Genomic DNA, 26229 nt, shown 5'->3' on the forward strand with positions numbered 1-26229 from the left:
TAATTAAGCCATTTATGCCAGCTACCTTCTTTAAGGCATCTCAGAAAAGGGTCGGTATGTGCTGAAATCACACCACGTGTGAGGGCAGCACGGGCGGCTATGCCGCAGCTGCCTTTAGCTGTGCCCGTGAGAACAAGAAGAGCGGGGACGGTGCCGTCGAGCAGCCTTCGGACCAGGTTAGCCCCCAGCCTGTGTTCAGTCCCCGGCACGGACTCACACCAACACCTTTGCTGCCAAGTCTTGCATCAGCTGCTGCTTGGACGCACCAAAATAAAACCACCTCAACCACCTATAACTGCACCTTAAATGGCCTTCCTAGACCAATGCTTTCACCTTCTGTAGGGACAGAAGGTACATGACTCGTTGAGAGCTGAGAGTGTTTAACGGTTTAGGAAATGCGGAGAACCAAGATACGGTCCATTTAGTGGTGTCGTTACAAAATTAGCCCAGCTGATTGCACAGCCATTATCCCGGCGATGCTCCGTGCCGGCAAGAGGACGCGCTGCACGTCTCGTTAACTTGCCGTCACCGCCTGGCTCAGCGTGGACGCAGCGGTGCACCAAAGCCCTGACAGAAAGCCCCTCTCACTCGTTTCCTCGGGAGCCAGATGTTTTGCTGTGCCTAACTCAGAATCCCAATGGCAGTGCCAAATAGTCAGTGCCAGTGTTCTCTCCTAAATCTACATTAATCAGCATTGAGAGGCAAAGATTCAAATCAATGCACCTTTCAGCTTTGATAAGAGAGAGGCTTTACATACAAATAATGACATGCCCAGAGCCCTAGAGACTAAGGACCTGACGATGTCTGTAAGTTAACTCTGTGAATAAGTCTTTCTGGAGCATCTTATAAAAGCTTGACGGAATTATTCACAAGTACTACAGCAAACTCCTCATAGCATACAAACAAAAATTCATTGAAAAGCACTTACTTATTTTCTTTAATCAACTTGAATAGAGATGATGGGGGTTTGAATTTTGCAGTTGTTCCAGCTCCTATTCATTCACTTAAAATATTTCACATGAAATGAAACTTTACCTTTTTTTTTTTTTTAAATATTTTGTAGTCACAAAAGTTTTGTTTTGTGTGATGTCTAGGTGAGTAAATTCCAAGATTAATTAATTGCTCGCTTTCAGTTATGCGGCTCTTTTCCTACCCCATTAAGAATGCAGAAATTATTTCCTGTCCTGCCATGTAATGCACCGTCCATAAATAGCTGATATTGGTATCAGAATGCAATTTAGAAAAATAGACATCAGAAATAAGTAAATTATTCAGCTGCTTAATTAAGCAAGTCCTCAGACTGCCCATCTGAGAATTAAAAGAAGACATGGTTGAACACGCACACTTGTATTTGGGTTTAACTGGCATTCTGAATGGCAAAATCCAGACTGAACTGCAATTAACCAGCTGTAATGAGCACAGTTTAAATTTTATTTGTTGTTTTCTCCAAAGTGATAAGAAAAGCTCATATCATAGTCCTTTAATCATCTATCCACTGTATATCATTAACATTTGATTATACAAATCGCTTATAAACACTGTTCCACCTAATGATTTGAAAAAACAAACCATGCATGTATAATTTCACCTAGTGTGGCTAAGAGTCAGCAGAGGGTTATATAGAAATAAGTTTATTCTTTATGGCTGCTTCTTCTATTCCTTTTAATGCTCATTTTTCTTGCATACTTGTTAGACGTGTTCTCCTAATTGGTGGAATGCTGCATTTATCTTTCACTTCCTCTGTACTTTTAAGAAAGTAAGGTTCAGAAATTTTCTTCCTTTACAAGTTTATATATTCTTCCACAGCTGCATTTAACCCATTGAACACCTTATGACCTGCGTGAGGTTGCGTTACCTTTAAGTTTCTTTTAATGGAGGAAAGTGAGTGGAGTTAACTCTCTTGTTATGAAGTGAACTATAAAGCCAGGCAGCTGTTAAATATTTGCTGAGGAAAGGGTGAAGACATACGAAAGGCTGGGACATTACTTTAATTAAAAGAAAATAATGCAGGTCACCTGGGCAACTGTTTGTTCTACTGTGGTTGTAACCTGGTGACTTCAGAGCGTTTGTGATTCCAGGGAACTGCGGTGGCTCTGCATTTGGGGGGCTGGGGTGTGAAAGGGGCACACAGGGGAGCTCGCAGTGCCGTTCTAAAAAAACATGCTCTTTTGGACACTGATAACGTTTTGATGTTACAATAGATTTTTGAAAGATATTTTCTTTCCTTTAATACGGTAGCAGAACTGTGAAGAGTATGGCCCTTGCAGAATATATTACGTACTGGATCATTATATAGAATGCGTTATGAAATTACCAGCAGTACTACTGCAGAAGCAGCAAAACAGTACTGTAAGGCTCCATGGAGACACAATCTTTACTCACAAAGTTCAATATTCCTTCAATTTTAGACTATTTTCTTCCAAAAAATCGATTAATTTCCATACTACAGATAAATTCTTCTGTCAGTGTGGGTGCTAATGCCATTAATGTTAGCTGATTTACTCCAAAGCTAAGGTGCAAATAATTTCATCGGTGGGTAACTATTCATTTAGCATATGGGACAATTTCATACAGTTGACTTTGCTCATGTAAGTAGTTATGTAAATACGATTTGTGAGAATACAGTCTCTCTCCATACAGTAACGTGGATAGCACAAACAGTTCAAAAAGAATAACTGTTTAAAAATGCAACTTAGATAACTATCATGCTACAATAGTGTCAAATTGTTGCCTGAAGCAAACCTTAACGACCATTTGAGGGATTCTTGTGGGAAAAATAGCTTATGGTGTTACTGCAGATAATAGCTTACAATATGAACAGATCTTTGACCACAGTAGTGTTGACCATTACTTGGCTAACACACGGCTGGGAAGTTGGCCATAAAAACCAAACCAGTCATTGCCATTATAACAGCAACTTTACTGTACCCATAGTACACTGAATTAATAGTAGCATGATTTTCAATCAGTAACAGCTGCATCCAGGAAAAGAAAACTTCCAGCAAAGAAATAATTAAATTTGTACAAGCCTGTCTCATTGATAACAAGTCGTCATGAACAACTGAAAATAAAAGGATATAAAATTGCTAGTTGCTAAAGCATGAAAGATTGAATCAAGGAATAGGCTGATGAACTGGGTTACAAATTTATTCTCAGTGACTTGCCATTGTAATGAAGTGGGATGAGTGAAATGTGGTTATATTTGACATCTCACTGGATCTATGTTATCCTAAAAGAAATTATATGAGTTTTTTGCTGAAGAACTATGATGTGCTTTTCTCTTGACAGATTTAAATTTTGAGATGCTTGAAAGTATTTTTTAAATCCCTAAGTGGCTCTCTCCAAGTACAGATACGCTTTTATAAGAATAAAAGTTGTAATGTTGTATTGTATGGCCCATATTTTGCCTTAAATAGGCACTCTGGGAATATTTGAAAAAGATTTTGTGTGAGGTATGTCTTGTCTAAACTTAACACCCTACTTTAATTCTATGGTGAAAGCATTACAATCTCTATAGTGTATGTATTTATAGCCATGAACAGTCTTCATAATGAATAGCTACCTGAGCTATCTACATCTGTAAGAAATACACTGCAACAGGAGCAGATCTGTAGAGTGAAACAGTGCTGAGGAAATGACAAATTTTGGGGATGGGAGATTGCTTTGGGTGGCTGCCACGCTGGTCGCATGGAGCGCGGCTGCCTGCCGGCTGCAGGAGCGCAGGGGAAAAGCTCCAGGCTAGATTGAGCGGAAAGAAATCAGGTCTGCGCTCCGAGATTGCTCCAGGATATGAATCAAAGCACAATGGGAAATGCACCTCAGAAGCACACCCCTGATTTTGAATAAAACACCCATATACTTGCCGCTCTGTGCTCACATGGGATGCTGTGCGATGTCATTAAGCACATTACAATTCAGTGCTGGCACAGAACAGCAGAAAGGGATTTCAGGATTTGCCTGAACAGAGGGAAATAGCATGCTCAATCGTTTTCTTGTTTGAGTCAATTTGGCCAATGGATTAATTTTTTAACAAGTGCAAATGTGGGGAATGTTATGTATCAATCATAGTTCTCCTTGTAGGATACGGAGTACAATAGCTTGTTTTCTATTGGTTTAATTTCACTGCATGTTAAGTAATCAGGTTGAAATTGTCATGCCAAGTTAAAGGAAAATACAACGTTTCACTTGCATTTACACTGGTTTAGTTACCTTGAAAATGTTATAATGGCTTTAACTATGGAGGTCTTGTATTGCCATGTTTTGGAAAAATGACTTGCTAATGAGCTGAAAAACTCATCTACACCTGACCAAGTTTAATGAATGTATAGAGAGCTCAGTATTCCTATGATCGCTCGTTAACATCTGGTAGCTCGTTATTTCTTCAGAAGCTGACCTTATTTGAGATACCATAGAAAGCATAAACAGATGAGCAAGAACTTTGCAAAAGCCATAGTGGAAGCCATGAAATGCAGTGAAAACAAAATGAGAATGCAGAGTTCAGACTGAGGGGGGAAACATTTTTGGGTTGAAGCCTTTCGGAATGCAGAACAATTTGCAATAGCTAAAAGTGAGATATTTTGGTGAAACTGCAGGAACCAGTGGAGGAAAGCAGCACGCACGAATTGGCATTTGCACACCGTATCATGCCCGACAGCACTACTCTTGCAAGAAGTAATCAGGACCTGAGCTTATATAACATATAGACAGATGTAGATGTGAAACACTCATTAATTAGTGATTCCACAGTAAGTGATATTTTTCTTACAAGTAAAAACGATCTTGAAGTCCTAAAACTAATAAATGGTCAAATCCAACTATTTTCTTAGAAATATAACAAAGGCAAAAAGAACCCGGTTCTCAGAGGAAAAATACATTATCTGTAGAAGAAATGCAAGCACATCAGTTAAAGTAAATATCTTGTTCAGATTTATGCACTTGATTGTTTAGATGAGACATTGTGTCTTAGTTCTGTACAGAAAAAGTGCTTTCCTGCAGAGTATTTGTTATGCAGTGATGATGAAAATGCTTTGTCTTTAAAAATCTCAGGCTTCATGGTCAACTGCTCACAAGGGAGCAGGAGTGTAATTTTAATAATTAATATTTCTGGGTTTAGACTTTAAAAAAAATCCAGCTGTAAGCTGCGGTAGTAACAATAAAAGACTTGCAGAACTTTCTAGGCATTGTATGGCATCCGCCACACTGCAAAGAGATACAGTCATCAAAAACCTGGAAATACCATGTTCTGGTACTCTGCTTTTTTAAGTGTAATCTTTTACTAGCATGGACATACTATTTGAGCCTTATAGTTAAAAGTCATATTAACTTACTTAAGTAGTTTGATGACGTGCATCCCAGGAATAGAGTATGATGATAGCCTGCAAAGATTTCTGTTGCTTTCCCCCAGCCCCAAATCTAGTGTTCTATAAAGTATATACTTTTATTCCTGCATGGCAACATTTTATTGCAATAGTGCCGCTACAGCATGTGTTTTTACTCTTTTATTTCTGAAAATCTCTGGCTTTTTTTCCCCCCACAAATCCTTATCTCTCTTGTTATCTCCCACTGTCTATCCTAAAATGGGGTAAAAGCCGATATCCCTCAATCCAGATGTAAATGAAGTTTCCTTCCACAAAATGACAGTTTAGTACTAAGAAACATTTTCAAAGTTTGGAGATTTTTGTGTACAAAATGAGAGGCATGAGAAGCCAGAGAGAGTTGCTTGTTTCTATGGCAACACAATGGTATGTCTAGCTCAGCTATTTTCTCCTTTTATGATTTTATAGATAGCTGGGATTAAGCCAGCGAAGTTTAATATTGTCAAAAATAGAAGAATACTAACCCCCAGCCTAATCAGAAATCGTAATGCATAAACGAGAATCTGATACACAAAAAAATATATAGGGAAAAAGTCAGTTTGTTGTGACTTCTGATAAGATGAAGGCAAATACGTAAATCCCTCTGGAGCTGTGAAACTATTCTGAGTGCTCCAGCTGTGCATTTGGCTGATAGTTAAATTCCTATATGTCAAGTCAGAAAACTTCCAGTGGTATATCCTTCCTTCCTGCGGTATATCTTTCCTCCAAATTGTTGATGGCTTAAGGACCATTTTCCCAAACCCACGGGGTGATCCCCTCTTGTATGCCTTGAAGTACTTTGGAAGCTTCCTAGAAGGGTCAGTAAACTCCTGACAGCTGTACGCGGGAGTAATTTGTGTTGAATGAGCAGTTTATGCATCAGCAGAGCTAACCAAACGACTTTTGTTAAAAGGCTTTGTCTTCAGAATGAAAGCTTCCACATAAGAATTGGATCTAAAGGGTAAATTTATGGTTTCACATTGAAAACAGAAAATCTTCCTAGTGTTTTTAGATTTCTTTAATATAAATTCTGAAGTTTATCCAAAAAGCAGAAATATTTGTTTCACCAAAACCAGAACTGCTTGAAGTAAATCTCAGACAAGTCACATTTTAAAAATCCATATAAAATAATTGGCATTTTTACCAGTTTTTATAATTAATCTAAATTTGATATTGGGTGTGATTGAGCTCAAAATGCAGGTAGATGTTTGGATAATTAATATAAGATAAAAGCTTTAATAATGCGAATTTCCACTTTATTAATATTTTAGGAACTTAAGAAGAATGAGTAAACTCGACATCACATGCTGCCTTCACAACTTGGTTATTCTATTTCAATGGCTCTACAGAGCTCCATTTAAATGAGAAAAGAACATAGTCTCTTATTTTTCACAGAAAACAGGACTAAATAATGCTGAGTTGTATACTAGCAGCACAAGGTTGCAAATTTCTACCTCTCTTGGCATGAAGTCACATGTTACTGTAAAGTAACATATTTACCTGAGTCTTTGGCTGTATAGTTATATACATGTTTAAAGTGTTGATGAAAAAAACCCAATCACAAAACTATATAATTCTTATAAAAAGAATTAATGTCTTAAGTGTTATGTGTATTATTGAGACGTAGGGAAACTTCATTGTTTGACAGATGGTCTGACACCCACATTAAGGAATTCATAATTCAATCTCAAAAAAGGAAGAACATATGTGTTTGTTGGAAAAGGAAAAAAAAATGTATCGATCATTTTTTTGTCAGAGCTAGCACATATGGCAGTTCCATTTTCTATCACTTACCATTTACTCTTTCTATTTAAAATTCGAATGTCACTAGGCAAGGAAAAAAGTTGAGTATTAAAACATAGAAAAGATTTAACTAAGAACAATCACTGCAAGAACTTTATACTAATTGTTCATGGAAATTAATGGCCATCCAGTTAAATTAAACTTACTCATCCCATTCTATCCTTGCTTTTGTTTTCTTTTCTTTACATGTTCCTCCCATTGGTTTAGACTGTTTTATGATTGTTTCCCAACCATCTGTTGTCTTTCCTTGAGCCAAAATAATTTCCCTTTCTAATTTCATGAGTAATCATGTATGCATTATTTTCATGCAATTATAAGTCTACATACTAAACCTGACTCCTCATTCTTGTGTAAATACTCGCCGAGTAGCTGGAACAACTTTCCATTTCTAGTGAACAGATATCTATATGCAAAATTTCAGACTTCCAATTGTTATCTCTTTGCGTGGTTATCAATGTAATGATAATTAAACATTTACTCTAATTCACGTCTCCAGACACCAGAGGGCATCTGTAGGTTAGAAGGATATAGATGCTGAATGAAATGGAACGTGTATTGTATTAATAATGGTGTCGAGATGTTGGACATCTTCAGAGATTGCACTGGGACTGGAGAAATGTAAAATGCAATTCCGACACTTCAAAAATAAATGGTCTTGAAATGCATGACAATACTGTTTTAAAATCTTTGACAAGAATTTGAAGGAGTATCTACATTTTGTAGATATTCCAATAAGTAGCCTCATTGTAATTTTTGTGAAAAGGAGTTATTTGCTGTAATCTGGCACTCAGAATAAATTAAATTGATAGCAAACCAGAGTTCATGCTAAAACAGTCTCATAAATAGGTCGATGCTGTTTATCTGATATTGTAACGGGAGAGGAAAGGATCGGAAATCTGGCTGTGATGGTTCTTACGGTGGGTAAAAGAACTGATCTCTCACCTCTGTTTCTCAGGAGCAACAGTACATGGTCAGGGCGTTGTAGATTAGCCAGGTGAAATGGAGATACAAAGCAACAGTGCTCTTTCTTACAATGTCCTGTGGGGTTTCCTTTGTAAATACAGCTGTAATTACTCGGGGCAGACAATTTGTAGCCCCAAAGCTCTGAGGAAGTGTAGGAGAGAGAAGTTTCCTGAATTCGTACAGGCAGAGTCCTTTAGCTTTGTAGTCAGCCTGTCCTGGATAAAACGCAGTAATGCCATATATTGCAAAAGGATTCCTGAAACATGGTCTGATTGTAAATGCACATTTAGTGATCTAAAAAGTGACATGAAGTTATTCCAAACAGGAGCAAATGGTGACAGCACCATGTGGGGTAACCACACCCAACCGGTTTGTGACCACCTGCAAATAGCAAACACAACATTCAGCAGTTTTCAGACATTGCAATCCTAACTTGAGATATCTGGGAGTTTTTTTCAGTGAGGAAAAGCCTGTTCACATTTCTTAATCGTATCATTAAGGGATACCCATTCTGAAGGTACTAAATCAAATAGCTGGTATATTAATGAATAATATATCATATCATTATTATCTGAAGTAGCATTTCAGGTACGTTTAGATGACAATATCAAAATGTCTGAAAGATGTGCTGCACAAGGTCCCTTCCTTTTGTAATGCTCTTAAAAAAATACTCAGATTAATGATGCGTTAGAACAATATTTGTTCTGATTAGTGGCTTTCATGTCAATGGTGATGATGTAATCCCTTAGTTGTATATGCAATTATATATCCATTTCTTTTAGCGGATTATAGGCAACATTCTCATTTTAAGAGCTAACATACAGCAAAGTAAGAGGTTGTTATGCAGACTTTTGTGTAGTGCAAAAGGTAAACGTATGAGAATTTGTTGTGGCTTTCTTTATTCTTTCATTATGAAATGAAATACCCAAACTCCTACTGTCACTTCCTCTGATTTGGTGTTCAGAGACAATAACAGCTTGGCATGAAAGTGCTTTTCAACCTTTTTATATGGATGTCAGTCAAATTTTATTGTCTCGGTTTTCATTTTATTGTAGTTTTCTTTTCTCTGGCTCTTTTGGGACATGCACATGTTTAAATTATTCATTAGGTTAAATGCTTACCTGCCCTGCCTTTAAGCAGAACTTACTTAAGAAGGATTCTCTCCCTCCTTCTGTGCAATTCTGAAATTCTGGTTTTGTGTTCAGGTGTTGACATCTGCACATAAAACTTTGTTGTTCATGTAATGGTACTCATTCTTTTGTAGTGCTTCATAAATGGTTTTCTTAATAATACATCATCTATACATGCCATCTAATTTGTTCTGTTAGTTGCAGACTTCTCGGACAGTAGTATTTTCCATCCAATTTTAGATCTTAATTTTCTTTATTTCTTTTCTTTGAAGCTAGTGTACTTCTCAGGATGTTATGAGTTATGAAGTTTATTTAATAAAGCAGATGTTGCGTAGGGGCTGCTGGTAGGCAGGAGGTGCAGAGCTGGAAGTTCAGAGGCGTGAAATGTGTTTCCATGCTTATAATGTTATTTGTATCAACAGCAAAAAGTTCTAAAGATGAATAAATAGATTGTTCATTCTGGAAAGCGTATATGTGACGTAGTGTAAGCTTCTAAAAAAGAAGGGCGTCGCTTTTGCTGACTAGAGGTATAATAGGCAATTCATTTACTATTTCTCTAAAATATGCAGTTTTCATGATCTATGTAATCATCTAAATTCTCAGCTTAAAAAAATAGTGTTTTCACATCATCAGCAACACCTAGAACTGACGCTAAACCAGCGGCAATGTGGCCCACGGCGCTCTCAACCAACTCAACTCTCAACTACTCCCTCCGACGGTCGTCAGACTTGGACTGGCTTCTCTTGTGTTTACACTTTTTTCTTCCCGTCTGAAAAGGCTACTGCCTTGTCCTTAGCACACCAAGAGCAGATCCTGGCACACTCAAATGAATCTAGTATCCAGACTCTAATAATAGGCTAAGGACAATTATACCTTAACACAGCTCTGTGAAGAAACCCAGAGAGGTTTAAGCTATTTCAAACTACCATAACATCCATGTAGTTATTAAATCCATGGAATCAATCAGAATTTTTTTTCCAAGCATAAAATATATAAAACTACCTGAATTAGAGTTTTATTTCAAACAGCTATCATAACAATTAGTATTTTAACACTCTCCAGTTCTCTCTAATAAGCCCACTTAATCTCAGCATTTTTCTTCACCCACAACTGAAGTCAGAGCTCGGATGACTGTGAAGCACTGCACAAATTCAGTATTTCTGAAGATGTTTTAGGCTTTTGGCGTTTCCTCCACTGCTGCATAACAAACATCTAATACATTGTTTTAATATATTTGAAAAAATTATTTGCATTTGTGCTGCCATAGCTAGAATCATTTCCAGTAGACAACCTGGTTTGTTTAACAGCTAGCAAGAGATTCTCTGCACTACACTGCACTTTGCTATGGAAATACAGATGCTTTTCATGTTCAGATCTGACCTTATATAACAGGCTTTTGTGTTGCTGCAAAATTCTTTATGCATGGGTGAGGCAAACAGCTTTCTTATACAAATATAATACACATAGCATCCAGTAGTAAAATTCACATTGTTTCCAACGGTACAAGCTCAACCTTGTAAGTCATCTTATTTGTTGAGCTAGTTAGTATCATAGAGACAAGGAGCACATGCTTGGGCTGCCTTGTTCTACTTCTTTTACTTGTATACTAATCAAATATTAAATCAAAAGTAACCTCAAAGTTTTATTCAGCAAACTATTATTTTCACTGTTTCTATCCAGTAACTCTCCACAAGCATCCTTCCTTTCACAGGGATAGCGATAGAACACAGCAGTATTGATTCAACACTCAAAAACGTGTCTTGTAGCAAGTTGAGTTTTCTGCTGGCTTGTCAAAGGCTTGCTTAACCCCCCACCCCCAACAGTGATAGCAACTAGATTGTCACTTAGGGAAAAAAACTTGTAAAGCAAAATCATATTTGCGCTCTTTTATAACCTTAAAAACAAACAGACAGACAAACGGGGAAAAAGAGCATTTCCTTATGCTGCTCAGTATATGGCGTCCCTATAGCTGTCGATCCAAATCATGCCGACACAAAGAAAATAGAATAACAACAAAGAAAATGGAAAACATTAGGATGCAGGACACTGTCTAGTACTTTGCTTCACTCTGTACTGTGCGACAGGAATTGTCAGCAGGCTGCTCAGGCTCGCGGTGGAAAAGTACCGCCGGCTTCAAAAGCAGGATTCCCCAGCCCTGCGGGGCTCCCAAGGTTGTCACCTAGAACTTACCTGATGTTCAGGATTCGCTTTGCCACTCTTATTCACCACTGTTTTTATGCATGTACCAGTGTAGGGGAAGGAAAAGGGACATATTTGGCTCTTACAGCAAATTCACAGCAGTTACAAATTGTAGGCTTTTCCTGTGAATGTTACCAAACATGCTCCACCTGTCACAGAAGAAAACTTCCTTAAAATTTAAAAGCCTTCAAATATCAATATATATTTGTGTGCATTTGTGTGCATTTTTACACTAGTTTCCTTCAGGGAGATCCATAGGCCAATCTTGGGACATTTGAGCAAGACATGTTGTTGAGGTATGCGTAGGAGGATTTAGGTTCCTGCCAGCTTCATAAATTCGTCATTCATGTGGATTCTGGAAACATTTGAGCTTTGTCATTTTATTAAAAATAACAACAAACAAACAAAACCTAACAAAGATCTCTGTTGTAGAAGACCAATCAGTGCCTATCTCTACACCTAGGTAGTAGTCATCAACTGTGCCTTAGATCAGCCCGTTTCTCTTCCTTAATTACAGCGACTCAGGAAGGACTGTGAATATTGGGTAACATTATGCAACTGTGGTTCAAATTTGTATGCATACTGCTTACGAGTATCCACGCAGAAATTAAGAAAGTAGCAAATACAAGAAATACATTTTATGATAATACATATTTTAAATAAGTCATTTGTAAACCCTGCATGTAAAAAATTCTAAAGTGTCCAACCTAGCACATTATGCTGCACTGCAGATAAAGCAGTGCGTTGTGTACATGTCTGCACAAGAATGGAGGAAGGAAGAGGAGAAAACCTACCTCCATTCATCCTCTATTAATTTTTATATTTCTGTGTTAAACAGTTGTGGGATAAAATACAGTAAAATGGCCATGAAACTAGCTATCTGTCTTTAAGAAGGAGCCGAAGGTAGGTAATTTTTGTGAAGCGCTTTGAAATTGGAAAATTATGGGAGGCTCCAGTTTGCTGATATAATTTAACACATGCAAAGGCTTGTAGGCAAAGCGTACCTCCTACTGAAGTGTTCCTTTACACAGTTTCAATATTGATACAGATATAATTTAAATACACAATTAATTTTGATTCATATTACTAACATGATTATTATTTACTTTCCTAACAAAGCATCCAAAGCCTTAATTGTACGTGTCTATCACAAGAATAGCAGGTGATGAAAGATTTCCATTATAATGTGTCAAAAGTAGTCAAGTGATTTCCAACCCCCCGCCTTTAAACGGTGTGATTGTGTCTGCCTGTCTCGTCTTTCCTGCGAGCACGTGTGCACAGAGCATTGAACGTAATATCAGGCAATACGTACCAGCGGACTTGGTATCAGCTCGGCTGCCGGACGCAGTAGTGAGCGGCTCCACGCTGCCCTTGCGTTCCTCCTGGAAGAGCTGACCCGCGTCTCTATTCTGCAATGTCCATATTAGACGTATTCTTAATCTAAAGACCAGGTATACAAACACACCTCTCTGTTATCTTTACTGTGTATTGTTTAGAGTTCTGCTGTGTACTGGTTTAAATATAAAATTTCTATAGGGAATTCTTAGAAACCCTTATAATGCAGTAAATCCTTTAGTTAATTGAAGTAACTTAGCAGGCTTTTTAAGACTAATCACTGCTATGTACTTGACAAATATATCAAGATACTGTTTTCACAGAGCGAAGTTGATACCGTCGTTCATTATTTTATTACTTTACATTAGACAAATTGTTCCACTGAAATCAGAATTCTATGCGTCATGACAAAAAAAGGCATTTGCATCTCTTTCTGGGAAAGGCAGGATTAATGTCATCAAATGCTTAGAAACTCTTCTACTCAGTCTTTAATTCAATGTAAGATAATTTAGACAGTAAGAAAAAACTTCAAAAGACTCTGGAAACAGAAGTGGCCGGAACGTTTTACCCATTAACAAATGGTGACTTCTGCAGTTTGCCTCTTCAAGGGGAACTAGCTACTCTAACTTAGACATCTTACATTTGAAACTGCACGATAACCACTCAAAATCATTGTCTTTGGGTTGTTCTGTTTTTCCCTAATGTGCTGAGGATGCTATGAACCAGAAAAAATACACAAATGAAATGCCACATTTTTACAGGCACGCAAGCATTTAGTAGGAAGAATAAACTCCTTATGACTAGAGAAGAGCAGTGTATGTGCATTATATGTATACAGCTACCTAACACAAAAAGGGAAGATGAATAACACTGTAAAAATACCTTACATTAAAAATAAACTTGGTCTTTAGATACTCATAAAGCAGTGTGTTTTGGCATAAAATTGAGAAAACCACCCAGAAAAAACAACTTGACTCTGTATTGATCCAAGTCCTGTAACTGAAGAAAACTTGGGTTGATGTCAGACCAGTATTTGGTAGAGCAGAATTGCCAAAATCATATTTTAAATAACTCCACGTTTCTTTTTACTGATGAGACAGATGCCACGAAGAGGTCTGGGTTTTCATCTGTGAGCAGAAACCTCCAGCTCAGGCCTGATTTTATTTTCCATTTGCATAGGAATGTGACAGTTGCTCGTCAGCATCGCGGAGCGCTGCATGATTCAGCACGATTTCTTCCTAAGGGAACAGCTGACGAAGGCCAGATGAATAGAGGTGTTTTCAAATACACTGGCAGAAACCTGCAAAAGTCTTGGCTGAACTCTCCAGGGGTGGCAGTGGCCATTAATCTCTCACTTATATGAGCACTAAAACTCTATTAAGAGTGCTTTTTCGCACACATGCACACAGTAGCACTTTGGCATTGGAATTTGTGTTATCTCTGGGTGGGCGTGTGTGTGTGTGTGTGTGTGTGTGTGTGTGTATGTGAAAGGTATCCCAGCAATCAAAACCTCACGGTAATTCTCTACTGCTTTACTATAAATTTTTGTAAGTGCCGTGACAGATTTTGTTGTTACTATTATTACACAACTAAGACATAAGCATTCTGCTGCAGCTCTTTATTGCTACATCTCTCACCCATTAAACTGTAAAACCTCCTTGAAGGATGTCAAAGCTGTTTCTCAGATGGTAGATGGAGACTGAAACTAGGGAGTGCTGAGCAGGAGTCCTCTCCCTGTCCTGCTTCTCCACCCCCACGTACCAGATACAGAGTGTCATGCCGATGTTCAGCATTTCCCAGTCTGAAGCACCAGTTTCATTGCCCTCTAACAGCAAATCTGGATTCAGTTGTTAATAGTCTTCCTATGGCCAATTTGCAGGAGAGCTGCTCCCTCTGCTGAGTTTTCTGTCGATCGTCACCGGCACCTGATGTCCTTCCTCACCATGCTCGGCCCCAGCCCGGACTGGAACGTGGGTCTCTCTGCCGAAGACCTCTGTACCAAGGACTGCGGCTGGGTTCAGAAAGTCGTTCAGGATTTAATACCCTGGGATGCTGGCACAGACAGTGGCGTTACCTATGAGGTATGTGGACTATTTGTAATATACTCAAAACATAAAGTTTATGTGAAGAATGAAAGCTATTTGATCCACGGTTAATGCCATATATGCCTTCATACCGCTCTAGTCAAAATTTTGCTTATAATGAATTGAAACTCATTTAGACAGATGCTAGCTACAGTTACTGTCCGCCTGAATTCCCTGAGCGTTATTATTAATGGGATAATATTTCAGTCACCTGGGATATTATTATATTCACCTATCAAAAAAAAGGAGGATTTTGCTCAAAACTAGGCGTTAAGGTGTCCAAGCCCTTCGATACAGATCTGTGTTCATCAGCGGCCACGTCAACTTCAGTTTTCTACTGTTTCAACCCAATGCCAACCATTCTGCTTGGCACAGAAAACTTGCAGGGATTGAAACTCTGGACTTCTCATCACTACAAGACTCCAAAATCATCCATTTTCTCTGTCTCTGTCACTCTCTCAATCTAGGAAGACATTCACACCATCCTCAGGTAAAGTCCTCGGTTTGACCAAATGAGTTATGTCACACAGAATACGTCAAATTACTAAACGGGTTAGGTCTCCACGGGTGACAACTGTACCTATATTATGTGTCTGTACAGTCAGCATAGACAGCTGTAGTTAGGCAAGATCAGTCACATCCTCTAATACCACGCATAATTCCACATACCACACACATTTTCAGATGACAGAAGATGGTGGTTGTTTTCATTCAGACCTGGTCTCTTTAGAACCTAGGGAATTTATCCAGTTATAATGCAGCTTTGGAGGCATACTAAATTACTTTTTTTTTGTTAACGTAGTTATCTAACCACCCAACAAGGCATACAGCTTATCGTGAGCCCAGCTTCAGGGTTGAATCCCAAAGGGTTAGAGAGGTGCTTCCTGACAAAAAAACCCACAAAACCAACATCTTACCATTAAGTATGAACGTACTGAGTTGATCTTATATTGGAATTTCCCCATTTAGCATTTTGGAAAAGTTTTTGTTTCTGCAGATTAATTATACTATTAATAATAATTATTAGTTTCTTTTTTAACATTTTTTTTTCTTTTTCATTGCAGTCTCCTAACAAACCTACAGTGCCTCAAGAGAAGATCAGGCCACTTACAAGTTTAGATCATCCTCAAAGTCCATTTTATGATCCAGAAGGAGGATCTATCAAGCTGGTAGCTAGAGTTGTCATTGAAAGAATTGCACGCAAGGTATTTTTTATATATATCCATATATATAAAAAATATTCTCAAGCAAGCAAAAAACACCACTTCATAAACCAAAAAAACCCAATCCTTCCTGTCCCCTCCCTCCAAATCTACACTCCTTAACATACCCACAACAAAGATAATGACAGAAAAGAACTAAAACTGTTTTTTAAATTTAAACCTATATTAAGGTATTATTTATCATACTTCTGGTAATTTCTGCATCTGCTTAATTGGGGATTTTTTTTAAAGTATGCATAGGAATTAGAAGAGAAAAAAGTGCTGCAGATGCAATAGTGCCTCACAGTGTACTGTTTTAACGCCTCTCACTGTGTACAGGTATGAGTTTCCTATATCCAATCTCCACAATAATGTCTTTGCAGGGAGAGCAATGCAATATCGTACCTGATAACGTAGATGACATTGTGGCAGACCTAGCACCAGAGGAAAAAGAAGAAGGTACTTTTTAAATTAGTTTGTGCTGTACTAATTTATATTTTGTTCCATTGTCTACTGTCATTTCTAGATAAAGTACAAAACTGACTTAGGAGCAAAAGTCCCACTCAGTGCCAAAAAGTGATTTAGGTTTTTGTCTTTTCTGGCATCTACTATTAGCCTTCCCTTATACTGCAAAGAAATTGCGTGCATACCTGGGAGATATCAATAACAATAAAAGCAATAAGAGAAGCTTTTTGGAGTTCAAATAAAAAGATATATTTTTTTAGTGAAAGTTGGTAATTAGTCTTTTTTTTTTTTCCCTTTGGGTTAAAAATGGAGAAGATAGGTTGTAGGAAGAAAGAATGTATCAGCCTCTAAAGTAATCACAAGCCAAGTAGAGAGAAGCAGATCGAGGACAATCTATTTTTAATGTTCACTGCCTGTTCTTACTTTTTAGATGATACCCCTGAGACCTGCATATATTCAAACTGGTCCCCATGGTCAGCCTGCAGCTCTTCTACCTGTGAAAAGGGCAAGAGGATGAGGCAGAGAATGCTTAAAGCTCAGCTGGACCTCAGTGTGCCCTGTCCAGATACCCAAGATTTTCAGCCATGCATGGGTCCAGGCTGCAGCGATGAAGGTAATCACGAGGAAAGGGTGGTAGAGAAGAGCACTTTGTAGCGTTTATTTTTCCTTTAAAGTTCTTAAAGCTATTGGTTGCTGTATGAGTTGGGTTATGGCAAAGAGAGGAATAATTGCTGAAGAATGTAAGTTGACTCTGTCTCTGGTCAATTCTGCAGTTCAGCTGAGTCGGTGCCTGATGTATGGAGAAGTATAAAGGAAAGGAGAAAAGTAAGCAGCAGAGGAGAGAGTAGAATGTGAGAGGCAGCATAACAGTGATACTGCACACAAATAGGTAGCTAAAGATTTATCAGCAAGGATGTTAATAGTAGCCGTTGAAATGGTTCTCTGTATTTTAGATGGTTCCACTTGCATGATGTCTGACTGGATTACGTGGTCCCCCTGTAGTGTTTCCTGTGGGATGGGAACACGATCTAGAGAGAGATATGTGAAACAATTCCCTGAAGATGGCTCTATGTGCAAAGTGCCTACTGAAGAGACTGAGAAATGTATTGTAAACGAGGAATGTTGTAAGTATTTAATTCGCTTTGTCAAATCCAGACAATAGCAGGAGAAATGCCCAAAGCATTTTTTTTATATGAGCTCTACCAGTGAAATGTCTTCCTCTGCCCATTTTGAATAGCCCCTAGCAGCTGCCTCGTCACCGAATGGGGAGAGTGGGATGAATGCAGTGCTAGCTGCGGCACAGGGATGAAGAGACGACACAGAATGATCAAGATGACTCCCGCTGATGGATCCATGTGCAAGGCAGAAACTACAGAGGCGGAGAAATGCATGATGCCCGAATGCCGTAAGTGTCCATGAGTTTATCTCCTCTGCTATAGAGGCATCATTTCTGACACGTTGCTCCATCACACAAAGAATGTAGCGAAACCAGAAGCAATGTTGCTTTTTCTTCTCCTCCTTAAAATTAGATCCCTTCAGGAATGTGCATTAAGTACATTACACCAACAGAATGAGAGTATCAGTAAAAAATATTCAGTGGTATGCTATTACCATGTCGCGTATTATCACATATTACCATACGCACATCACGTACAGTGACGTGCATATTAGCAAGCCATACATAAGCAACTCTAATTTATGGAGTATTAGGTATATTTAATCATAAGGCTAGAATAAAACAGTGCCCTCTCCTTTTAGACCATGAACAGTTCAGAAATGGAGATGGTCCTTTTGTGCAGCCAGTATCACCCTTACTGTGACTATTAATTTTAATTTCTTATGAAATGTTCAGATTTTCATCAAAGACAGAAAAAAAATAAGTTTAAAAAGTTTTTTTGGTAGATAGAATGCGGATATATCACATTTTAGACTATATAAATTTGACTTCCAGTTCTGTCCACTGCAACAATCCAGGGTTTTTTACAGGAATTATGATTGAAACATACCTTCTTAATCTATTTATTCCACCGAAGTATTGGGACTCTGCAGATATGAATAAGATACTGAAAAAGATAGCAAAGAAAATGTGTTAAAACCAAGCCAACCTTTCAATTTAATATAGTGTTTTCTTCTTCAGCAACATCAGTCAGCTTGTGATTCATTTTGTCCAAAGTGACAACAAAGTATAATTGGTTGATGACAGATAAAACATAGTACGTTTTCCACCTGTATTATTTTCAAAGCGTATACCTTCGTAATTTACGTATAACAAGAATTCATTACCTTTTTATTTTCATATTAGATACCATCCCCTGCCTACTCTCTCCCTGGTCTGAATGGAGTGACTGCAGTGTAACATGTGGGAAGGGAATGCGAACCCGGCAAAGGATGCTGAAATCTGCTGCTGAGCTTGGAGACTGCAATGAGGAGCTGGAACAAGCAGAAAAGTGCATGCTGCCCGAATGTCGTAAGTGTGGGAAGCTCTCTGGAAAGAGGCAGCTAATTATGAGTGTCATAGTCCATGGGTCAAAATTTTATCACCATTTTTCAGCATCACTTCTTAGATAGGAGTGATATCAACTGCAGATTTTTTTTTTTTTTAATTGTTGCAGTAGTAGTAGTAGTATTATCATGCACTTTCAGCTGTTGAGAGCTGGAATATGACCATGTCTAAATTTCAGCTTGCCTTACTAAACCCAACGCTGATGACAAACATTGCTTTAGATACACAGTTTCTGCATATTTAACACACAACCTCAGGCAACAGTTTGTGCACTTCCCAATAGTAAGTCAGAATTACAAACCCCATTTTTTACTCAAATGCAGAACGTGAGGAAGGAAGGGAAGGAGGGAAGAAAGGAAAAGGAAGGGAGGATTAAAATCACTTGTGTGATTCTTTTAGCTCACAGAAAGAGCGCAAAAGAGGCTCATTCCATCTTTGATACATCTCTGAACTGTACCATAACCTTTTTACTGATCTACACCTCTTTGCAACCTGGAATATCATATGAGCCAGCGGACGGTGTGGAGACAGCTGCGTTGATTTTTTTACCTTACTCCACTAAAATCCTCCCCTTTTTGGGTGGTGCAAACTTCTAGTTGCTTTGCAGTCTTTGGAAGCGTGATTGATAGCCTAAGATGCTGACGAATGAATAAGATATGATTGCTTTTAGTGTCCTGTTGCCAGCTGGTTTAGGAGGCTTTATAACGAATTACATTATTTTTCACAGAAAGCATTGGTTAAAAAGGCTTTTACACTGTAATTTCATAGTTCAGCTTTTCTTAAATAATGTGAAATATCATTTTGATTATTATTCACTGGGGCTGTAAGCTTTAAGTAGCGCTAAAAGACTAAAACTTTTAAGACATGATGGTATTAGTGAATCTTGTTTATTGCATAACACTACTAGTAAAGCAAGGTTTAGATCTCAGAGGTATCAGATTCTTTGTAGATATAACTCAAATTTTAACAGCTTTTCATTATGAAACAGACATATAGGTGGGAAAACTGAAGGCGGCACAGGAGAACTATTCATACGTTCTTTGCAATCTTAGTGTAATTTTTCTTGAAAAAGAAATTGAGGAAAGTGTCAAATAATAGTTCTGCTAGAAATGGACTCTGAAATTTTTGACATGTAGCCTCACAACATTTGCTGGGAAGACTGGAGGCTTAAGTTGTGTTCATGTATTTAGGGTGTAAAAAGGTCATTAGGCACATCTGTGTGTTTCTTCTTGACGTTATGTTTTGATTTCATGGCTTTCCTGTAATATTTCTCATTCTTTGCAGCCATTGACTGTGAATTAACAGAGTGGTCCCAGTGGTCCGAATGCAATACCTCATGTGGAAAGGGCCATATGATCAGGACAAGAATGATTAAAATAGAACCACAGTTTGGAGGAACAGCATGCCCAGAAACTGTCCAACGTACCAAATGTCGAGTAAGGAAGTGCCTGAGAGGCCCAGGTATGGAAAAAAGGCGCTGGAAAGAGGCCCGGGAAAAAAGGAGAAGCGAACAAGCAAAAAAAAATTTAGATAGTGAGCAATATCCAGGTGAGTGTGAAACCATTTTTTAGCACGTTCATGTCTATTTTTCCTTTCTGCATAACAGGAGTTTGTGAGCAGCTCCGCTTCATGCTGCGAGAACATTTTCAGCATTTCAGTCTAGGGAAAGTTTTAGCAATGAAGTAAAGCATGGCCACTTTCGGCGTTTGCCTGTCACTAAAACCGTGTGACCTAAGTTTAGGGCACAATGGAGAAAGGCTCACATCTGTCCATGTCCCATCACTGCAAATATTTTAGCTTCTTCACTACGAAGTGTGGAATGTGAAAAACATCTCGAACTTAGACCTGGCAAAGGCCTGATTGCAATTTCTGCAGACCTGGGTGGTAACCTTTGCATCCAGTTACTTTTGAACTTTGAAAGTACTTATTCCTGGATCCAGTGCTGAATTTCAAAACTGAATTGATCCGCCTCAATAATCTGGTTCAGTCTCAGACTAGTCCGAGAGATCTGGTTGGACTCCTTTTTCAATAAGGGACAGTATTATCAAGCACTGATGCCTCAAATCAATAAAACATAACATCTTGTGGTATAGTTTACATTATCCACATGTGAATTACTGCTAAGTTGTGGTTCTTGCTTGTCTGACATTTAACAGTTTCTTAATTTTATCTGTACTTTATAATGTAAATTTCTTGTTTAATACATTTTTTCAGTGTTTGACAAATGCACTTTGATTAAACTTAACTGGGGTTTCTTAATTCCTACTGTCATAAACTAGGCAATATGCTGTCTTAGATTCAAAAGATGTAAGTAAGCCTGCACACGTGCATAGTGGTACACATATTGAGATACATAGGTTAGACCAAAATACCAAGAACTTAATCAAATGACTTATTCTTTCAGTTTGTAGGCTGAAACCATGGACTGCTTGGACAGAATGTTCTACACTCTGTGGAGGTGGAATTCAGGAACGCTACATGATGGTAAAGAAGAGGTCCAAAAGTACTCAGTTTACTAGTTGCAAAGACAAAAAGGAGCTAAGAGCATGTAATGTTCATCCTTGTTAACAAAATACAAGGCTTCCACGTGATGCACTCTGAGCTAAATGGAAAGTCAACCTTGGTTTGGTTTTTAAAACAAAAAAAAATAATATAAAGTGTATATTAGTTTTCATTTTTGCAGTGTGGTTTGCTTTTTAGTCTTGCTGGTGCAAGAAATATATTTTATAAATATTTCCTCACAGATTTATGCTGAGAGTAAATCTTTGGTACTCCAGCCAGCCCTTAATGCATAAAAATAGTAAGTCATTATGAGTCATTTAACTAAAATACAGACATATCTGTGGACATGGAATAGCCATATAGAAATACTACTTGTAAAGACATGGGATGCATGCATATTAACATAACTAAGTTAAAGTGACACGTTCCATATGTGGGAGGATTTCTCTCTCGATTTGATTTTGAAAATCCAAAGCAGTGCCTACGTGATTACACAACTATGCCAAGGAGTAATTTCAGTAATGCTGGTTCAATAATACTAAAGGTGCATGTTTATCTTTTTACACTATTGGATTAAGCTGATAGTTACAATTATTATCCTATATACTTTTCTTCACATGGATGCTATGTCCATGAGAAATGGTCTTTGTTTCTTCAAAACTTAAAAAGGAAATGATTTGTGCAGCACAATAGTGATGTCTGCCTGCTCCATTGTCACGGTCAAAACAGCACACAAAGAAAATATGTGAATGTTGTCATATATTTAGGTGCCATATTCTTATATTGGGTCTACACATTGCCTCACAAAATGGACACAGAACTAATAGAAATTGGTCCAAGCAGAGTCTTGCAACAGCTGTGTCTCAGAAAGGCTTCCACATGAGAGATGCTAAAAAATTTGGTTCAGTTTCATGACGATGTTAATCGCAGGCGAAGAAAGAGGTTTAAAATATAATAAAAACAGTAGAGAAAAGCTGAGCCAGGTTTTCTCATGCATCCCTTACAACAAACGAAGGGAAGGGAGCCTCTGAAATGAAACAATGACAGACTCTTAAAGTATTAATTAGAGACTGACACAAGAAATGTGTCTACAGCACTGTCATTTATGGTTTTTTACTCAGAGTATCGGAGGATCTAAAAATTACTAAATTTGTGAGAATTACTCATTTAGGTACGCTAGCCAGGATAAATGTCTTCCCTGACCACTTCAGCAATCAACAACCTGCCTGAGATTAGAAAATAAATAGCTCCTCGCCATTCTAATTGCTATCTTACACCATGTCCTGCAGACTTTAGCTCTCATCCCTATGCATAATATACTGCAGGACCAGCAAGACCTTGGGCTTCACGTGCTATTGGAATATAATACCGTCCTGTAAGTTTATCGATATAACATTAAAGATGGGAGGTGAAGGTAACGGGTCATCTTTTGGTCTAGGAAAGACAATATATGCCTATGTCTCTACATAAGTAATAACAATGCACTGAAAATAAAGACTGTTCATACTGACTCTTAAAATAAGCTTGAGAGAAATGAATGGAGAAAAATTTAATCTCTTTAAACCAGCCTTAAGTAATTCACTCACTTCCTTTACACTTGGTCACAATCCTGAGAACCTGACACCTGGGTTTTACGTGTCCGCATTTGATGTGAACCACAACCCACTGAGGCTGCTCCTCTTCACCATCACCACCCTGGGAATCCTCTCATTACCCCCCGTAGCCAAACGGGCTCGCTGGGCTGGCTGCCTTACACTGCAGGGCTTTTCATCATTTCTCCACTGAACACTGCAAGGGCTGCTCAGGACTTCCACAGCTGTTGCATTCCACCCCCTCAAGGTATTGTCCTGCTTTTTTTAGATCTGGAATGAAGGGAGGGCCAAGGAAATAATGGAATCAACCAGAGTGTTAAGCCTCTCCTGCTGCTGCTAAATGAAGTGGGTGCAAGCCCATAGCGAACCAAACCAGGAAAAAAAAGAATACAACAAGGTTCAATGCTAAAACCAAACATTTTACATTTTGCACAGCTTGGCTCATTTAATAATATTAATTTAGATAGTTTGCCTCCTCGTGCCTACTGAAAAATTCTGCAGTTTATGGCTCTACAGCACTGTCATTACAGTGTAGCAGCAAGACTGTCCCTAAGTAATGTATTTATGCCCTTACCTTGCACATTACCCTTTTATGACCAAAAAAAACCCCCAACAAAAACCAGTGGAATGATACAGATGCCGGAGGAGTGACCAGCTAAGCATATTTCAGGTGAAGAAACAGATTGCTGCAGAGAAGAGCTCCAGTGATTAACGCCAGGCACTAGGCAGGGCAGAGCTGCGTACGCAGTCCAGACCCACACCCCACCTTCCTTTGTGAGCTGCTCCTGCGCAGCCCGACAGAGGCTACCCCAGTGAGGCTAATCATTCACAAAAATATCATCTTTGACTATGAAATGTGTGACAGAGTTGTTTTTGTAGGCTTGGATCTGTGAGGGCTTAGGGCAGAGGGAGCAGCAGAAAAAAGTTTCTCACAAATGGAAAAAAAATGCTATGAGTTTATGGGCTATAATTTATCTCATCAACTCTTAGCACTTGTTCAAGCTAATCTTGCAAAACCATGCTTGTTTTTGCAAATAGTCAATTAAAGCCAATGTTGTATTTTCATTTTCACGTTTGTTCCAGTTCATCAAGCTGTTTTGTCTTTTAATTACTCCCTTTGCCAAAGGCTACACAGTCCAAATACACCTCTAGCTATGTAGGAAATATACACCACCTTTCTGAACGTTCTCACAAAATTGTCTGTTAAAACAATCTGGCATTCCTTTCACTGCGGTTCTTACTAATTTGATTCTCCATATACTTTTTTTCTCTTAGGAGGCTGTTCAGTGTGATTTCTAGTCATTTGTCTTAGGCTCATTAAAGTTTAAGTGTTGGAAAATTTTTTTTGCCCACCTCGTTAATAAATGCAATGACAACGTAGATTGCACTGGGTCAGAAATATATGATCATTCCTGATAAAAAAAAGATTTTCACACTGTTTTTCTGAGGTTCAGCTTTTCACACTGTTTTTCTGTTGATTTTTTTTCTGTTGATTTTACAAATCACTGTCTGTCTTCTAACTTGATACAAAAGAAATATTTAAGCTTGTTACATTTTGTAAAAAAAAGAACACAAACAAAAACAAATGAAGAGAAAATAAGAGGTTGATTTTCTATTCAGAAAAAAAAGCTCTGATATACGATATGTAGAAGTATTGCATTGTTACTGTAAACTTTCTAGTAGTGTAATAGCCACTGAGTATCAGTCAATAAAAATGAGAACTGTTATCTCTCTCATCTCCTGAGTAATACTGCTGAACTCGCAGCACAGATGTCACTCCAGTTTTGTAGACCTCAACTATCAGATCTTAGCATTGTGTGTATGGTGGATTTTTTCTAACATACAAACTGTAGAAGCTTTACCCATAATAAAAAAGAAAAGTTAGGGGCTTATCAAATGTACAGTAGGACTCTGTGTGTGCAGCATATCATTTAAAGAGAATTTTGTTTGATTGCATTTTTAGATTTCCTTCGATGTTTTTGTTTGCTGTGGAATTATGAAAAAGCTACCATGAATATTTCTTACCAAAGTCTTGTGTAGATGTTTTGTAGCTGTCTGGCTAACACATTATTATTATTATTTTGGAATAAAGACATCTTTACTATGAATTTTACACTTGTACGAGATTCTGTTCAACCGATATGATTATGTACACGCAACCCCCCCCACACTTACCAATATAAGGAATCGAGGTACGCTCTTATTTATGTTCTAATCCTGTTCAAGATAACAGGATATCTGAAGTGGGCTGCATTTTACTAGAGCCATTCATTCTTTCCGGTTGGAAGTTATTTCCATCAAGGTTTTTGACAAATATACTGTTGTTTTTTTAGAAATCACAGGGTAACTTAGGAGCATTACTCAAATTACCCTGTATTACTCTCACACAAGCTTTGTTGCTGCTGTTGGTTTTTAATAAAAGAGAAACTATTTAAAAGAATACATTTTAAAGCCCGGTGATACATGAATGGAAAAATTGTTAAAAATGAGCTTTAAAGAAGTCTGAGATTTTGTGAAACTTCCAACCGACTTCTAGAAGACTATTTAGGCACGCTGCTTGTGGGAGTCCATTAAAACTCCCTTGGCGTTCAGCTGGCTGCTCGCAGCAGAAAAACACTCGGTGCTTCCACGCGGCCGTTTCGAGGCAGGTTTGCCAGCGTTGAACGACGGCAGCGCGAGGCACCCCAGCAGCGCTGCTCGCCCGCAGAGAGCTGCCCGCCGACCGAGCGTCTCCACTCCAGTGGCACGGGGCGGCTGGGCAAGGGACAGGGCTGGAGCCCCAGGGCCCTCCTCTGGAGACTCTGCCGTAGCATCATTCAGTTTGCAGAAGCACAGAGGCAGATTGACTCACCTTTCTGTGATCCCTGCTTCGGTTTGTTGACGAAGAGTGGAGTTTCGGCAAAACTTGCTAATCCTTTTGTCTTGAAGTAAGACCGACAGCCCTGAGCCTGCCTGGCTCGAGCAGCGTAGCCACTGCAGTGCCGCAGTAACAGCAGGCTGGCTTAGCAGGACACGTCGGCGGGGCACCTTCCCATCATGTGTGACCAAGGGACAGAGACAGGCTTTTCTGAAGGACAATTTACAGCATCCAAGTGAA

The 26229-nt window shown here is 38.5% G+C and overlaps 1 protein-coding gene across 1 annotated transcript in view; it reads left to right on the forward strand.

The window, feature by feature from the left end:
• Window positions 1-22280, forward strand: part of SPON1 (spondin 1, extracellular matrix protein) — a 35686-nt gene extending 13406 nt beyond the window's left edge. Inside the window, exons 3-11 of the mRNA XM_010284404.1 lie at window positions 14664-14865; window positions 15933-16073; window positions 16454-16529; window positions 16966-17148; window positions 17489-17659; window positions 17773-17940; window positions 18838-19002; window positions 20323-20586; window positions 21443-22280. Coding sequence (XP_010282706.1) covers window positions 14664-14865; window positions 15933-16073; window positions 16454-16529; window positions 16966-17148; window positions 17489-17659; window positions 17773-17940; window positions 18838-19002; window positions 20323-20586; window positions 21443-21606 — 1534 coding nt within the window. The 3' untranslated portion in view covers window positions 21607-22280. The remainder of the gene's footprint in view (window positions 1-14663; window positions 14866-15932; window positions 16074-16453; window positions 16530-16965; window positions 17149-17488; window positions 17660-17772; window positions 17941-18837; window positions 19003-20322; window positions 20587-21442) is intronic.
• The last annotated feature ends 3949 nt before the right edge of the window (window positions 22281-26229 follow it).

This window comes from Phaethon lepturus, unplaced genomic scaffold (genome assembly GCF_000687285.1).
Source record: "Phaethon lepturus isolate BGI_N335 unplaced genomic scaffold, ASM68728v1 scaffold923, whole genome shotgun sequence".
Classification (NCBI taxonomy): domain Eukaryota; kingdom Metazoa; phylum Chordata; class Aves; order Phaethontiformes; family Phaethontidae; genus Phaethon; species Phaethon lepturus.